This window comes from Bemisia tabaci, chromosome 4 (assembly GCF_918797505.1).
Source record: "Bemisia tabaci chromosome 4, PGI_BMITA_v3".
NCBI classification, from domain to species: domain Eukaryota; kingdom Metazoa; phylum Arthropoda; class Insecta; order Hemiptera; family Aleyrodidae; genus Bemisia; species Bemisia tabaci.
This window is the reverse complement of record NC_092796.1, coordinates 43,441,672-43,458,952: the sequence shown is the minus strand read 5'-3', so window position 1 is coordinate 43,458,952 and position 17,281 is coordinate 43,441,672. Positions and strand designations below refer to the sequence as shown.

Genomic DNA, 17,281 nt, shown 5'->3' with positions numbered 1-17,281 from the left:
TAACATAGGTTAGGTCAATTAATCGTTTGCAATTTGTTGCAAAGTCTGTGTTGGTGCATGTAAGTAATGATTATTATTTAGGATTTAAATCACTCCTCAAGTTTCAAAGACAAATCGTTTTCGTTTTTGAAACTTCCTCTTCAGCCTTCTATCTAGCGCTCAGCCATGGAGGCGAGCAGTTCCTCAGGAACGGAAGTCAACGATGGCTGCAGTACGTCCCCAGTCTCTGCCAAAGAGAAACTTGCGGAGAGAATGAAGAAACTCAAAGAACTCCACAACAAAAGAGTAAGCCTTGCGTATTAACTCTACTTATTTTTTATTTTAAGGCCTAATATTTTAGAAATCAGGATTGTATCATGAACTGCCGCATTAGAAGCAAAACATACTTCAAGGACACTATGCAAGAGTAGTAAAGAAAATCACAGACACACTTTTAGATTTTTAAATTCATCATTCTTTGAGAGGAAGTCAAACAGCCAGTAACCATAGAGTAGAAAGTATGATGACACTGTTGCACAGTCTTTTGAACTTGTCTAGTGTGTAAGCAAATTTAATATTATGGTTCAAAACTACTTTCGCACCCGAAATATGCAGCTGCGTTCTAGTCTCAGCCACGAAATTGTAATTTTTGCAATCGGGGATTTTCCGTACCCCGGGTTGCCCAATCCACAAGGATTTCATTAGGTTCTCTGGGGAGAGGACCCGACACGCTCTCTGTGGGGATGTCTATGATAATCAATTTCCCATTTTTTTATTGCATTGAACTGGTCTATGGATGCTGATCAAAAGTCATCATTGGGCAAACTTGCTGAGCTACTGGATTTTGGTTGGGTTTTTGTGGGTTTGGTCGGACAAAGTTGGGTTTTTGTGCAATCCGCAGCTGAAGTTTTGATAATTCCATGAATAATCGGAGGTTGCGCATCCAAATCAGTTTCTCTCCCTCTCTCCCACCCTCCCCCTTACTTCTCACCGGCTGAGTTTTTCCTTGTTTTTATCTAGAATGTTCTCGAGTTTTGAAAGAAAGAGGGGTCTTGTTGATGCGTGTCTGCTGCACTGCCTTCTTTTATTCATGGAATTACTGAAACTTCAACCAAGGATTGTGAGAAAACAGTAGCTCGTAAAAAGTTGGCGCAATAATGACTCTTGATCAGCATCCATTCCATGTAAGAGTTGAATGCAATAAGAAAAATGAGAAATCAACTGTGGTACATATTTCCGAGTGTGCAAGGTTCTTTCAAAAATAAAAATTTCTACTTAAATCTGCTGAGAATCAACAGAAAATAAGTTTATGCCTTTATGCACTGCGACAGAAGATCTTCTGCCATTCTAACATGGAAAGTAAATGGAAGAATCAAGATGGTGCATCTTCTGTAGCAGTCTGAAAGTGCATAAACTTATTTCAATTGTTATGATTCTATCATTATGTGACAGGTTGTATAGCATAGTTGAGCGTTGACACTTCTCAATTAATTAAAGAGCGTCAATTATTCATCGTAAATTTTGTCAACAGAATGAAGCTAGACAATTGAATCATCAAGAAGTTGTGGAAGAAGATAAAAGAAACAAACTACCTAGCAACTGGGAGGCCCGAAAAAGAAAAGCAGAGTGGATCCTAAATGATGAAAAAATGCGAGAAGAAGCTGCTGAAAAGGTGAAACTTTCATTGATTCCTTAAATATTCAGTTATTCTGATTTTCTGAAAGAGCCTTGCGCCAGTACATTTTTAGACCTTAGTTTGTGTTACTTTCAAAAGTTTTTATTTATCTTGGGTTGATAATGTTCTCTTTTCTTTAGTGGCAAAGCATTAATAATTGACTTTCAACATATTCTCTTGACTCAAACTGATGAAACTCGAGGTAAAGAATCAACTCGTAAGGTGTTCATTTACACTATGATAATCGATCCTTTTCTAAAGGCTTAAAAGGCAGATCGATCAATTCATCCCAAAGCATGATATCATGATATGCCACATGTTCTTTTAAACTCAGCTCATAGAAATGATTCACTTGACGGTTGTTGCCGTAATTTTTGTTATTACAAGTCTTTCAATCTGTGTACAGAATCTATTTAAAATTTTGGAAGTATAAGCCTCAAATTCTTGTGGAAAATTCTTTAAAAAACATAGGTATAACAGTTGACATCCAGTCTGAACTACTAACTAGTAAGTTACTTACAAATGGCAGCTAGTCTAGCACATACAATTTTGAAAACATTATTATTGATCACTTGCTGCATACAACATTTAATGAGGATTTTGCTTATTTGGAATACATCCATTTCCGAAAGAGATTGACTTAGGAGTGGATGGGGAGGGGGGAGGAGAATCTTTTTGGTGCTACCTTGTAATTACCCAAGTTTTTAACCAAAACAACATTGAGAAGACAGGAAAAAATATCAGTAAATTTTACTTTTCAAAACCCAGAAAAGTTAGGGAATTTTGAAATCCAAAAGAACTTGTCTCTCTGTATTTTAAACCTCATAAAAAAGTACATCTTGTGAAAGAAAGCAAAGAAAATAGGTAATCAACCTCTTGCTATTTTTTTAGAATGAAGATTATGACCGGCTCAAACTCCTCAATGTCTCAGCGGTAGATGCAGAACGGTTTGAACGTCTGAAAAAGAAGAAAAATGCTGATCCAGGATTCTCAGACTATGAGCAAGCAACTGCCCGACAATATAACAGATTAGTGCGCAATTTGAAGCCAAATATGGAAATTTATGAGAAACAGAAAACTGAACTGGGAGGTGCTTTCTACGGAGACAAAAACACCATTCTACACGGTTTGCACAAAGATTCAAAAGAAGGCATTGATAGAATGGTCGAGGATTTAGAAAAACAGTAAGTAAATTTGTTTCAATTAAATACATTTTCATATTAATCCATTAAAATTAGAAGAAAAAATATAAAACTTATTAATTTCCTCACATTCTTTATAATTCTGATAATTTTTAGTAACCGAGTAAAAAAAGAATTTAAATTGAAATGAAGGAAATAGTGTCTAGGACAGCTTGAAAACTCAATGATAAAAAAAATTAAAAAAGTGGGTAACCAAGAAACTTGAGGCGGTAGCAGCCCCCTAGTTGACAATGTATCAAAAACATAATAATCATTTGTAATCACCTTTTTTTTCCTTTTAATTAAAAATGATCTTAACAGAAGGAATTTCAGAAGAAATTTACTTAAGTATGAAATTAGCTTTGAATGGTTAAACTTTCATTTGGTTCGGAGCTTAACATTTTTTCCAGCCAATTCTAAAGTGAAACAGTCTGGAAAGTCAGAGGATGTTATTTACTTAGAATGCATTTTTGAGAGTCTTAAAAATGATAAAAGACAAGAAGAAATTAATACAAAAATTAATTAAATTTTGATTAGAAAAACCTCAAATAGGTAAAAATATTATGAAAATATGTCCTATTGTTTCAACTTTGGAAATCCCCCAGTTGTATGCGGTGATGTCCTCTGTATGGAATGTATACATTATAATCAATGTTATTTACTAGTTGTGATGTCTAAATCTCATTCTAATATTGGTTTCTTAATACATAGTATGTACTTCAATTTGACAGGATTGCTAAGCGCAAGAAGTTCAGCAGACGACGTACGCACAATGATGATGCTGATATTGATTACATAAACGAAAGAAACATGAAGTTCAACAAAAAATTGGAGAGATTCTATGGGGAACACACAGTTGAAATCAAGCAAAATTTGGAAAGAGGCACTGCAATTTAATCAGTCAGTAAGTATATCCCTTGTGCATTTATTAAAGTCTAAAAAACTACATAACATTGTATATGCAGCTGATATTTTGTATAAATAACAACATACAAGTTGACGCTTATTTGAAACCTCATGAGATGAATTCTAATGATTTTCTCTATGTAAATAGTAGGGCTGTGCGAGTACTCGAATTTTGAGTCGAGTCGAGCCGAGTATCGAGTACTCGACTCGGCTTGAAAGTTAGGTTAGGTTCGAGCGAGTACTCGAACTCGGCTCGAGTGTCAACAACACGAGTTTTTTCGAGTATTTCGAGTTTTTTTGAGCCGGAAACGCCGAAAGAGTCCAACTTCCAAATATGTCAATCATACTTAAACTATTGTTAGTTGTGCCATCATTTTACGATTGAATAACATCAGAGTCTCGTCGGCAAATTTCTACCATCCGCAGCGCCAACACGCTACTGCCCGGCGATTTCCTGCCGCCCGCGGTTTGTAACTGCACGGAGTCATATGAGCGCATTTATGCGCGCGACAAATTTCAACCTGCGGCGGCGACCGCCGCTTGGAAAACTGAAAGTGAGCGAGTGTTTTGGACCTTTTGCGCTCCAGAAAAACGGTGTCGCGGCGGCAGAAAATGGTGCTGCGGCTACAAACATATGGATCGCGCGATTCCAAAAAACGTCGCGGCGACAACTGCCGCCGGCGACACGGCGACACGAATTGCGTGAAATGGGCTCTAAAGCCTTCACTTGTGCCGCCCGAAGTTCCTTTGATGTGCCTACGCCACGCCACGCCGCTTCTTGCCAAGTTTGGTCCCCTTTTCAAATTAAACCGCGGGAAGTTATTTTAACGCGTAACTGCCAAACATTTTGTAATTTTAGTGTAAATCCTTCCTAGTGTGTCATCGTCAATAATTATTAATATCATATTATGAGTCTTGTTTGGAATTATTTGCTGTAGAAAATAGATTAAATCACGTTTTAAAACTCGAAATTACTCGAACTCGACTCGGCTTGAGGGTCATTTTCAAAGCTCGAAAAAGCTCGAACTCGGCTCGACTTAGTGAAAAAATACTCGAACTCGGCTCGAATCCGAAAAACCAGGCTCGCACAGCCCTAGTAAATAGATGCATCAACACGGTAAAACACAAAGATCACTTTAAATACCTCAATCATAAATTTCAGACCTTTTCCTATTTTCAATCCTCCGCATCATCTGGCATAGTTAATCCGTCTTTGCCCATTACTGGATATTGTATTTCAGAGAGCTTGGCAAATAATTGTCCAAGCTCAAAATTTTTAGCAATTTCCTACTGTTCAAACAGTCTTTTCAAAAGCAGAATGGCAGGAATTTTTTTTTTTTTTTTTTTGAAAATGCTTCATTTATATGCCAAACACATCTTATTCTTGCTATTGGACTGCAAAATTCTAGAATCAAGTTTTGTTTACTCATCCTGATGCACTCATGAATTATCCAGCATTTATCGATGATTGAAGCCTATATTTGAACACATGTAGAATGATGTAAAGTAATTTAAGAAATGTAAAGAAGGATGAAAGAAGAAATATAAAGGAATTTAATAAATGTAAAGTAATGAAAAGAAATTAAAAGATACAGAGAGAGAAGAACCCGTACAATGTATTACTTGAGAGTGAGCTGTGAAAATTCAATAAAGTATAATTCATCATTGTTAAGCATTTTTCCTTCAACAGTACAACTCAAAAATTGGGCATTTTCTACGTTCAATTGCTGATAGCCTCAAACATAGATTACTTCCAGGTATTTTTAATGGTCTTCAAAAGTATTGGACCTGAAGTGACATCACTGATACACCCTTTAATTAGACGTTTTTATGCTAAGAGAGACTATGAGCATAGGGTTTGTCTGCAACATAATTCCTTTCAGCATAAATACGCCCTATCATGCCGGTGCTATAACTCGTGTAATGTACGAGAAGAAGTTGTGAATTCTGTGAAAATAAAAATAGAATTAAATTTGAAATACATATAATCCAAAAGGTCATCCTTGTAAATAACAAGCTTTTCTCACTGACCTTTTGAAATCCTAATCGCAGCTAGAATTTGAAAATTCCGAGGAACATTTGCAGGTCGAAGTGTCAGAGCAATTTTTACTGTCAGTTTTTTTCATTGAAAGAGTCTGTGGGCAGTTTTGCCCTGTTATGCACTCGCAACAGTTAGATTCTCCTTCAGCGGGAATTTTCTTTTCTTCAGTAGGCAATGAGCTCGAACCTAGAACTTGGCCGCTCAAAAAGCTGTCGAGTATATGAATGCCTGGCAGAGGAACAAAAAGGTTTGGCTGTATGTTGGATCCTTGTCTGGAATTTTCTGCTGGACGATCAGCAGGTTTTAATTTTTGTCTGCTTTCCTCTTTCATGTCAATGCTGATTTTCTCGTTGTCTAGTAGAGGATTTTTTTGGATCTTCATAGTCTTAACTGCATCAAAGAACTGTTGAACACAGTCAAGAGTAATTTGCGAGGTTAAGTCTGTTGTAGACGCAATATTGTATGAGCTCTGAAGTTTACCTGTCGTGACAATCGATAGTGCTGATGCAGGTTCATTCTTTATCAACTCTCGAGATGTAGATCCCCACAATGGTTTCAAGCTAGTGGCAGAAGTATCTTTGAGCCCGACAGGATCTTTTTTTTCATTTCCTGGTGAAGTTTCTTTCCTCACCAACTCCGTGATGGATTTTTTTATTTCATGTGATATTATTTCCACAAAAGACCGTTTAATGGCAGCTAGAAATTCCTCGGAGTAAAGCTCCAAATTTTCCTTTTTCCAGTGCAAATTCGGGTAAGAGAGTTTATCCTGTGCTCTCGTCTGATCTATTCCCTTAGAGCTTGAATTTTCACTTTTCCTGAAGGGCTGATTTTCAAATGTTCTCTTCTGTGAATCACCTTTGCTTGCTCCTCTTCCCATCCTTAAATCATCACTGCTCGCTCTTTTTCGAAACTGGTTATCTTGGAGCTTGTTTTCATTGACTTCATGAGAATAATTGAAAATATTCTTTCGGGTAAGGGAACTTTTTTTCTTGATCTCAAGGTATCGAATGTTAACTCGTGGGGTTTGATGTGTTAGCTTTCCTCTAGTCACTGTAAAAGGTACTTCAGCAGAAGCGTTATGGTACTTTTTAATAGCCTGAAAAGCTATCTCATCTAACAATTTTGGAATTTTATTTATCCTAATTAGCTCTGGGATTCGTTTCTCTACTTCTTTTCCTATTAAGTCAGTTATAAAATCAGGATCAGCAGCAAACAAATGAGCAAGTAAGGGAGAAAAAGATTCAGTTTGGGGAGAATCTCCTTTTTCTGATTTGTCCTCATGGCGGTGCTTATTGTTTGAAGTGTTCAAAAATTTCATGGGCCTCCTCAGTGATGACGTCTCCATTTTGGCGGATCTACGTAAATTAAGCTGTTTCGTTGAGCCAACTCTTGAACTATTGTCAGTTTTTGGATAGTAATCATACCTGAATTTACGAAAACGCAATAAATTAATTCATCTCATTCTGAAGTGGAGGAAAGGAAATTCATGAATAATGTAGCATTATTTTAAGTTTAGCATGCAGCAATGGTCAATAGGTCCCCTGAAATAAAACTAAAGTTTAAAATTGCTGAAAATATGTCAGTAAAAATTTGTTTGGCTTATCTGCATTTTCCTCAGATTTTTTAACCTCAATCCAAACTTGCAAGAGAAAAAGTGCAGCTATCATTGGCTATGAACTAACTACTATTAACTTATCAGAAAAAAACTGTACCTTTTATTTATGATCGAACGGTAGAATGACAGAGGGGGGCCAATAATACTCATAAGGAGATTGAGGTATTAACTATTTTTAGTAGAGCTAGTCTCACAGCATGATAGTCAAGTTTAAACTTTTAAAGTAGGTAAAACCTCTCATCATTTTTCTGTTTCATGTCTGTCTCTATTTTTCTTATTCACTCCTCCTATCCAACTTTTTTATTTTAAAGTTATATTTATAAAACAAAATTAAGAAAACCTGCAACACAAAATACTGAGGTATGCGTTTTATTAGTTCCACCTTTGAAAAAATACTTTTTGGTGAGAAAATTGTACAATAATGTGAGGCCCCCTAAGTAAAAATTATAAAATCTTAGAACCAATAATTAGGTGAGAAATCCAGGCCAGGACACCTTCATTTTTCAAAAGAGGGCATAGATAACCTTACTTTGCTATTGAGAATACCTTTTCATCCTCCTTATGGCAGAGCTTTTTTGACCAGCAATTTTCTTGATCTCCGAGGAACACATCAAATTATTGCTCGGAGGATGAATATTGGATCTATGCTGTTTATAACGTATGTTTTCCCTGTAACAGACGGTTCTTTAAGTTAGATGGCATACACTCTTAAAATAATCCTTGATCATGTTTTCTTTTCTCATTGAGCTAATTATCTCAATGGGCTCAATAGATGCTAAACTGTGGTTTTCGACTACTCTTCCATTCTCAAAACTGCAATTCTTAAGGAGATGTGAGGGGGGGGGGGGAGGGTTGTCTTATTCCATCTTTCTTTTCAGGAATGAGAGTAAGATGTAGTGATCCACAAAGGAAAAACTCCATCTGTATTCTGTATCCATGGTCCCATGCGCCCGTGCGATTTTAACAAGACGTCCTATCCCGCAGGACCTGAGTGACTGCAGCAAGAGCTGGAGTCCAATTAAGTTTACGCATTTTTTTAGACTGCGACTGTAGATTCGCCATCTTTATTTTTGCACTTACTTGCAATGCTAAACTGACGTCACACGATTCTCTGTTGCAATCTAAAAGTGCGTTAACTTATTTCTGATCTTAAATCGACTCTAATCAAACTGAAGAATGACGAACATATAATCCAAGATTTTTTATCATCACTACTACCGTGCAATAATAACTGCTCGATTTTATACTGTGAGGTCAAATAAAACTTGACATACTTGGTCACTTTTGATCTTTAGTGAGTTGGAGCATACAGTAAATAGTAGAAAAATCTTACTCACTGGGGAAATTCAGTGTCAACAATATTATTCATGGGTGAATGCATATTTTTTTGATGCCTGGTGTCCAGTTGTTTTGTGCTATTAATGCTTTCTTTAAAATCCTCCTCCGTTGATTCCTTAAAAGTGTCACCTTGAAATGTTTTCTGGGTGAATTTGAAAAGAAAAAAAAGAATTATTTTTATTTCCCAAGAATCTAGATTAAAAAACCATATGGTTTTCTTTTCTGTTCCACTTTTAGTCTTGTTTTATCAATCCTGGGAAACTAATTCTAAATATGAGTTTTCATTTGTCTGTTTCAGAACTTTGTACATGAGGAGATCTCTGTGCAACACCAACAAAAGCCTCCGTGGGGAAGTGTTATTGCCAGAATTGTCGGAAGCTCCTTTCAAGTCAACCATGTGGATTTTTCCTCTCGCTGTCATCCTTCAATTCAAGTTTTCTCCTCTGTTTCATCATTGAGTGTGCTAATACCTTACCACTCATAATACTATGAAGCAAAGCTAGAGAATTAGAACGTGGAAAATTGGTATCTGTCAGTGGTGGTTAGTTGTGAAAGTACGCAGAAGCCATGTCTCGCATCTCCGTGTTACCAAGCCAAATATCTTTGTCTCAAAATCAACTTTTTGCAGCTGCGTCTGTGTTACATCTAATCCGCTAGAAATCCTGCATGCAATAATTGTGAAGGAAAAAAATACAGCGAGTCTTAAGTACCTTGCTGTGACAACCTCAGACTTATTCAAAAACGAAAACTAATGCCAATATTGTGATAGATACCAAAACTCTCTCCTGTGTGTCCTGGGAAAAAATTTTTAAGTCCATTTTGGAGAAAAAAGAAACAAGTATTGGAATGATCTCTCTAGCAATGAGCACCATGATAGGTTGTAAGCAAAAAAGAGGGGGCCTGGAAGGCGAGGTTTTTGAACTTGGAAAGACCATCTCGAGTCAACAAGCTATTCATGGTTTCTTGGAAATCGCAGAATTGTGTTAATAAAAAGCCAAAAAGCTGTCATCTTTTCGAAAATTTTAGGATAAAGGGTTTTTTTTTTTAAAAAAATGGCAAGTACATACCTCATTCTTCAATTGATGGGCCAAAGTTTCAATGTTTCTCAATAGTTTTGCTATCCAAAAATCAGGATTTCCATGACACTGGTCACCAGAAAGAAACCATTCTTCTTTTTTTAAAGCTTCAAAATCAAATATTTTTTTGGGTGAAGTGATTTCATTTATTCTCCCATCTAGGTTCTGCCCAAGAAAACGTTCAGTGTCAGAAATTCAATTTAACCAACAGGAAGTTTAAGCAAGGGTGTAGTGTTACTGTTTTTCCAATTCATTTTCGTTTTTTCAGCCATCTGAATATTCTTTGCACTCTTTGATGGATAAAGAGTCAATCGATTTTTCATTAGGCCTTGTCGCCATGGGACGTCTCATGGGATTTGTCCCAGAAAAAATCTCACTTGCGAAGTTGGGAAAAATGTTGAGTTAGTCAATACTAATCGCAATGTTAAGTAAGAGTCATTTTGGAGTCCCAGGAACGACTTAAAATGAAAAAGAAGAAATTTTGTTTTGTTGTTTAACGGGAAAAAGCCCAGAAGTTTCATTCCTGCGATTCAAACTTGGGAAAAATCCTGTGAAACGTCCCGTGGAGACAAGGTATTAGAAAACACAATGTTAAAAATACGAGGTTCCTCAGTGTGAAATAAAATCTTCTTTTTCTAATCTACTCTCTTTCCTCACTTTGTAGTATAGTAATTTGTTCAGCCAAAAAGTATAGTTGTATTAAGCCTTTTATAATGGTATCTGTCTCCGTATAAATCATATTTTTCCCTTGAATCCAATTTTACTCCAACTTAAAAGTTAGTTGAAGTTTCTCCCATCCTGATCCAGGAGAGTAAGTCACTTGCTTATATGATTAATGAAATCAGATAAGAATTGGTGAGAATCACTGCACTGAAATTGAGGCGAGGGTGGAGATGGTCAATTGTTGTTTATATTTGTAATTGTTTTTTGTAACTTGTACATTCTTTTGTTCATTTGCCATCTTATTTATTACCCCTGAAGAGCGTTTGATTCTTATTTTTTTCTTTCGTTTTTTTGACTTTTTTTTTGGAGAGGTACCCAGAGTTGCCCAAAACCCTATTTTTTTCTTCAAGTCGTAAAGCCAAAGCAACAATTTGACTGTGAAACTGCAAAAACGCGTAACTTATTTGCACTGCTTAAAAATCTCAATTTTCATTTTATCTCATCCAAAGAGAACAAATGAACACTATTGCTTGAAATTTTCACAAAATATTTTTCATTCAGAGGAGAAAGATCAAGGAGTTCTCAAGAAGTGGCGCTAAGTAAATTTCCATTTAAAAAGTAATGAGTGTCAGGAAGTCTGCAAGGTTGCAAACAGAGACACTCTTTCCTGCAGTTCCACCGTCAAATCATCATGATGTTTCCATTAAGTCTTGTGTGACCAAAATTGTATCATCCTAGGTAACTTACAATAATATTTTCCTTTTGTCGTAACATTTCATCATTTAAGAGTTTGCTCGTCTGTGATATTTGCTCGACTTGATTCTGAATATTTTCTATTTGGTCTGTCACGGTTTTTATTATATTAGCCTCACACCGACTTTCCTGAAAATTCTCCTGGAAGAAAAAATTTAATTAACAAGAGTTCAAAACGATTCAGCAGATGGAATCACACAAGAGTGAATCATCTGGAATGTTTGAAAAGCACCTCAAAAGTTAATCACACATTTGTGCATTTGGACAGTGTCCAACGAAACCCTGGCAATATCCAAATTCAGAAGAAGTTGAAGGAAGAATTGTTATCTACCTGCGAGCTAATTGTTACATTTCTGTGTTTGTCTACTAAAGAGGGCAACATTATGGTAGAATAGAGTTGTGATTGATTGATTGATTAGAGAAGATGCGTTGAAGTTCTGAGCCCTTATTGAGACGGATAATGACAAATTAAGGGTAGCCTCTTGGTGCCTGACCAACAAACAATTATTTTTTCGTTTAGGGGCAGAACAACTCATACAATCGACTCAATTCCTATGGTCAATCAATTATTTGGCTCCATTCCACGGCAGTTTTGCCTTGTTTAATGACTCAGTGAGCTGAAATTTCCTCCACCATTTACATCTTTTCAATTGTTGTAATTCAATTTTAAGTCATAAAATAGGGAGAACAAATCTTAAATGTAAACCCAAGGGTTTCATAGAAATCATGGACTTGCAAATTCTACTTGGACACAAGTATGCTTTTCAATTTTCTATTCTGTAACAAAATTCACATTTCCGTAATATCCAAATCTCAGGTGTTTTTTAGAGTGCTAATTTTATGACTTGGATTTTTAATTGGGTATCGATTATAAAAAAAAAAAATATGAAAAATATGAATAACATGTTTCACAAATAAAATATTAGAATTCAAATAAAATGTAAATGAAAGTAAATATACCAAGAATTTATTTATCCACAAACCCTTTTAGAGGAAGCATCCAGTTTCCAGTTGCTGTCAATTGCATCGATTTCCTTTTGGATCCTCTCAAAATCTTCCCTCAGCTTTTTTTTCGAAATTTTTAAAATAGTGTAGCTAATTAAACTGCTTATAGTCTCAACAGTCTTTGCATCAATTTCTAATGGAATGGTCTCTTCACTATTTATTGCTGCAAAAATACCGTAAAAATAACTTCTCTGTCTGTAAACATATTGGCTGTAGGAGAATAGAGTTCAGCACATAAAACTAAGTAAGATGGCAAAAAAATTGAGATGAATAACACAAGAAAACACAAGAAGAATAGAATATATGCAAGTATTTTTCTCTGCCATGTATGATAATGACATCTCAGAAATTTCTCACTTACTCTCAGCCCATGGGTAGATTTTTCCCAGGAGTAAAGTTTAATGAACCTTTTTAAAAAGTTTCATTACAGGATGCTTAGTTTGGTAACCGACTGTGATGCAGGAAATATCCTTTTTGTGACCAGTTTACAGAGAGAATACCTGTTTAAAGAATGGTGAGGAAGCCAGTCAGTAATACATACGTAAATCTTATAAAATTTGAAAGTTTCGGATTTACCTCATCTGCAAATAATCTGTGAAAAGTAAAACAGTAAAATATACTGCGGGAATGAACCTCCTAGTTTAATCATAATTTTACTAACACTTACTTGCTGAATTTGTCTCGACTGACTTTTTGAGTGTATTAAATATCCTCTCTAGATCTTTTATCTTAGGTACAATTGTGTCTGGGAAAGACGGGTTAAAGCTTTTATTGTCACTGTCTCCAATTAGGTCCCCAACCATCCTGTGGCAATATTGATCTTCTTTCCCTTTTGACACTACTTTTTCTGGATCATCTTTCATTTTTAGATTCTTGATCAAGTATTTCTCCATCTTTTCTGTCAGTGAATCTTCAAGCGCTTTAGCTTTCACATGTAAGCGGGGAGGGTTTTTTTTCTTATGACAATTCTTCTGAATCAATTTATACCTTGAATTTCTAGTGGGAGCTGCGAATCTTCTGTTTTCGGCCAAAGTTTCTTTAGGTTTAATTTTTTTTGCATTTACAGTTGCGCTGAAACATTATACATAATAAGTCTAAGAAACAACCTATGCAAAGGCTGAATTATGGCTTGAAATTAATAAGTTAGAGTATCCAAGTTAGTTTAAAGTTACAATGTTATGCAAAATATTCCATTCTTCCAATATTCCATTATTGTTCAACCACATGCAAGTATCTAAAAGAGTTAATGTTTGTTGTCCAAGAAACAATATTATATTGAAGAAGACAAAAATAACATTTTTATCCTGATGACCCAATTTTATGATGACAAATGTCATTTATACAGTGCAAAAGATGTGGAAAGACAGCAGTGTACAACCTTTTTAATCCTAACATTATAACGACAGGTTGTGTTTCCTGCACTTAATTAAAGTTTCATTTGAGCCTTTTCGGGATTATGAACATCCAATTATTTTATTTTCAAAGAGAGTTTAAAATGTAATTGTTCGTAGGTATTACTATAATTATCAAAATGCTAAATCTCGAAATTACTGACTGTAATTTTAAATATTTACTTCCAGACTTATTTTTGAAAAATTAAATAACTAACTATGAAAGTTTTTAACTCACAGTTTTTCAGAAAATTTGTCAAAATCCCGAAGCACCGTTGCAATAAGCTCTTTGTGCTCACGGTTCTTATGTTCAGTTTTTTTGTAACATGTGCACAGCTGTCAACCGGAGAGAATATTATTATGATACATTGTTGAACTCCAAAAAGCAGTAGATATAGTTGTGACTCTTGAAGAAGGGGGGGGGGGGGGATCAGTTCTCGTAAACTTAGAAGAAATTGAAAATTTTAATAAACCACGAATTTGCAAGTTCAAACACTGATAAATGAGTGAAGTGGAAAATCACTTCCTGGTTCGGTTTTAGATATTCAGGCTCAAGGTTTGTGAAGAACACAGTTGAAGCCCTCAGTGAATAGAGGAAATAAGTGACACTCTTTGTGTTTAAAAAAATAAGAGTATAACATTTAAAAAATTATAATTGGTCTCTCAGTTCACAAGTTTTACTCACTTATGCAGAGCTCTTTGGATCTTTGAGATCAATCTTCTTCATGAAGATAGGTACTTCTAGACAAATTTCGCTCAAAATCATCAATAATTCAATCATCTTAAAAATGTCACTTATCTCTTCTACTCATTGTCGGCTTCAATTAACATCTAATAGATCACAGATATATTTTCTGTCAATTCATTTGAAAATTTTCTATTATTATTGCTTCTTCCAGACCTGAGTAAATCAAAATCCAGTAAGAATATCTTTCAAAATAGTCAAATCCAAAATGAAAATGGTACTAGATAATTATATTTAGTTCAGGCATTCAAGTACCTGTCCTGATTAAATCGATGAGCATGATATCAAAATGTGCATTGGCGGATTCTCCTATTTCGTATCAGTATGGTATCATTTCCTTATCAGCATGATATCCTGCTATCTTGCTGATATCATACTGATTTCCCTGCCGACATGTTAAGTATCATATTGATTTTTCCTGCCAGCATGTTATCATGCTGATGATAACTTGCAGCCAGCATGATATACTGGTTCGGCATTTATATTATACTGATCCAGCATGATATGCTAATCGACCTTACCAGGGTAACTCGTCTGAAAAGCTAAAAAGAATTGGTACTACCTTCTTCAAATTTTCTGCAACTGCATGAAGCTGTTTTTGATCATGGACTGGTTTTAGAGCATCAACGTTAAACCATTCGGCAGAATCAAGACAGGATTGAAAACTACTGTTGGTTGTGGAAGTATTCGCTGTCTAGAACATGATTACCAAACATTCAGTTTCTTACTTCAGAAAAAAAAAAACTTTTAAGACCTATAAAATTATGGACTTGGCATATCGACGTGAAACTTTTGACAACATTAAAACGGGAGTGCATAGCATTTTTGGTAGCAGTTTTATCTTTAGAGTATGATTACCTAATGCCTTCTAACATTGTACAATGGTATGCAGTGAAAATCTCGGTACCTTCTCGTTTTGATTAATCTCTCCTTCTGAACATTTTGCCTGAAGTCATTGGAAAAAAACCTGAGTTTAAAATCGAAGTTCTTAAAACCAGGATTCCAATATCTGACTCTGAGATGATGCAAGCAAGAAATTAGATTCTTTTAAAAAAACAGACAAGATTTATGTGCGAATAGTTCTGCGGAGGCAACTTAACCAATCAACCTCAGAATAACTAAATTTATAATACATTGTCAGTCATTACTGACTAGTGATGATGACATCAAGAACATTTATTTCCTCATAACTCTGAATTATATGGCCGAAAGTTCATGTGATCTTTCATCTTGTCGACCGACATTCAAAGCTAAAGATTTGCTGTAGATGCTTAGTTCCTTCTAGTATTCAACTTTTAGCACGAAGAAACCATTTACCATCACAATTTTTCCTGGTCAAAATTTGGCTCCCTCTTTGCTAAGAATTGAATGTACAATTAAGTGTAGGAAAAATTTAAGGGATACGAAAAAAATAATGCATCACCTCAGAAAATTTATCGCTGACTGGTACTGGTTCACATGAAATCATTCTTGCAGTCTAGGTAAGGAGAAATTATTGAAAATTCAGATGAGGAGGCAAAGACAAAATTGATCGATTGATGACCTTAATGACCTATCAACAAGAAAATAAACAAGATATAGTAAAAGAGTATTTTTCTATCTTCTTTTTCGACGAAAATCGGTGAGAACTGATTAGGTACTCGGTTTTTATAAGTAAGTCTAATTTTCATTAGGATGAGATTCTCTCTACAAATTCTAGCTACTGCGTAATGAAGTAAAATTTTGAAAAAAGATGAGATTCTGGCTAATAGTTGACGCCTTAATTTTGATTTTCCTGTGAAATGGAATGTCTCTCTGCACATAGCTTGCAGATCAAGAATGGCCGTTGACAAATTTCTTAAAAGCCACACTGAGAGGTGTTTGGTTTGAATGTTTAAAGCAGAAAATTCAAAAATAAAAAATAATATCTTGATAAATGGCTGGACATAGGAAACCAAATACCTACAGAAATGTGGGTCTCAATTTTGATCATGCATTTTAGGCACCCATCCAAAGGAAACCAAATTTGAGCAGAAAAATATACTCCCAATTAGTTGATGAAGTCAACTGATGAGGCTTTGCAACTCTATGTAATAGAGAAATTTTAATCGCTCATTCTTAGCTATTTTTGTGTTGAAAACTGAATTAAGGAAAACGAAAGAAACCTGACACTTAAAATGCCTGATGCGGGAGGTAATAAAATAGGTAATCGATAATGGCACTAATAAAGAAAGACCATTTTTTAAAAAATATAAAAACTTACTTGCAAAAAATGATCAATTCTTTCACTGTCAGGAAGATAAAATAGGTTAATTTAAGAAGTGAACTGATGCGAGAGAGATTTGATGAATTCTGGGATCAGTTGAATTGAACACACATACTAAGCACGCGAGGTTAGTTAAAATTCTGACAGAAGTTAACACTGATACCAAGCACAAAATAAAATTTAACACCCTCAATTACTTGAATTTTGATGTTGTCCCCCATGAGTGGTTAATTTCAATGCAGCCCCCATGTATGAGCAGTCTTCATCTTAATCAGCTGTTACTTACTCCTGAATATCGCAACATTTATACAGATGCTGCCACAAAGGAACACTTAAGATTGCTCAAAATGCTTTGAACAGCCCCTCTTTTATGCTATCTACAAAATAAATTTAATAAAATAAAAAATATAAAGAAATAGCCTTTCATTGATAATTTAAGGACTTCAATTTTGTATGAAGACATATTATTAGGAGAGGGCTCTTGGATCATCTGACTTATGGATGCCCAAAAATTGTTGATAAATATGCATGCACGAAATGATTTCAATGTGCTTCTGAAGCAATTGACAATCCTAATGAACAGCTTTATCTGATCAAAATTGATTGCCGGGTTCTTATTCCATTATTGGTTCTTTTGTAGAAGAGTGAAAAAAAAACAAACAAGCGCA

At 35.2% G+C, this 17,281-nt stretch overlaps 2 protein-coding genes across 3 annotated transcripts; one reads left to right on the top strand and one right to left on the bottom strand.

Moving 5' to 3' along the window:
- The first annotated feature begins 28 nt into the window (after window positions 1–28).
- Window positions 29–9,173, top strand: LOC109037938 (pre-mRNA-splicing factor Syf2). Its single transcript, XM_019052807.2, has 5 exons — window positions 29–285; window positions 1,511–1,651; window positions 2,546–2,838; window positions 3,567–3,739; window positions 9,034–9,173. Exons 1-4 carry the CDS (start codon window positions 166–168, stop codon window positions 3,730–3,732), a joined length of 720 nt encoding a protein of 239 aa, XP_018908352.2. The 5' UTR covers window positions 29–165; the 3' UTR covers window positions 3,733–3,739; window positions 9,034–9,173.
- LOC109037937 (uncharacterized) lies at window positions 5,275–17,260 on the bottom strand. Of its 2 annotated transcripts, XM_019052805.2 has the most exons (11): window positions 16,611–17,260; window positions 15,792–15,920; window positions 14,931–15,062; window positions 13,862–13,959; window positions 12,900–13,303; window positions 12,211–12,395; window positions 11,222–11,368; window positions 9,803–9,976; window positions 8,735–8,877; window positions 7,944–8,066; window positions 5,275–7,206 (listed from the first exon to the last, which is right to left on the bottom strand). In XM_019052805.2, the coding sequence occupies exons 2-11, from the start codon at window positions 15,834–15,836 to the stop codon at window positions 5,784–5,786; spliced, it is 2,874 nt and encodes a 957-aa protein (XP_018908350.2). In that variant the 5' UTR covers window positions 15,837–15,920; window positions 16,611–17,260; the 3' UTR covers window positions 5,275–5,783. The 2 variants fall into 2 exon arrangements, with proteins under 2 accessions (XP_018908350.2, XP_072156009.1); XM_072299908.1 differs by lacking the exons at window positions 13,862–13,959; window positions 15,792–15,920; window positions 16,611–17,260 and adding an exon at window positions 15,276–15,751.
- Window positions 17,261–17,281: the final 21 nt, after the last annotated feature.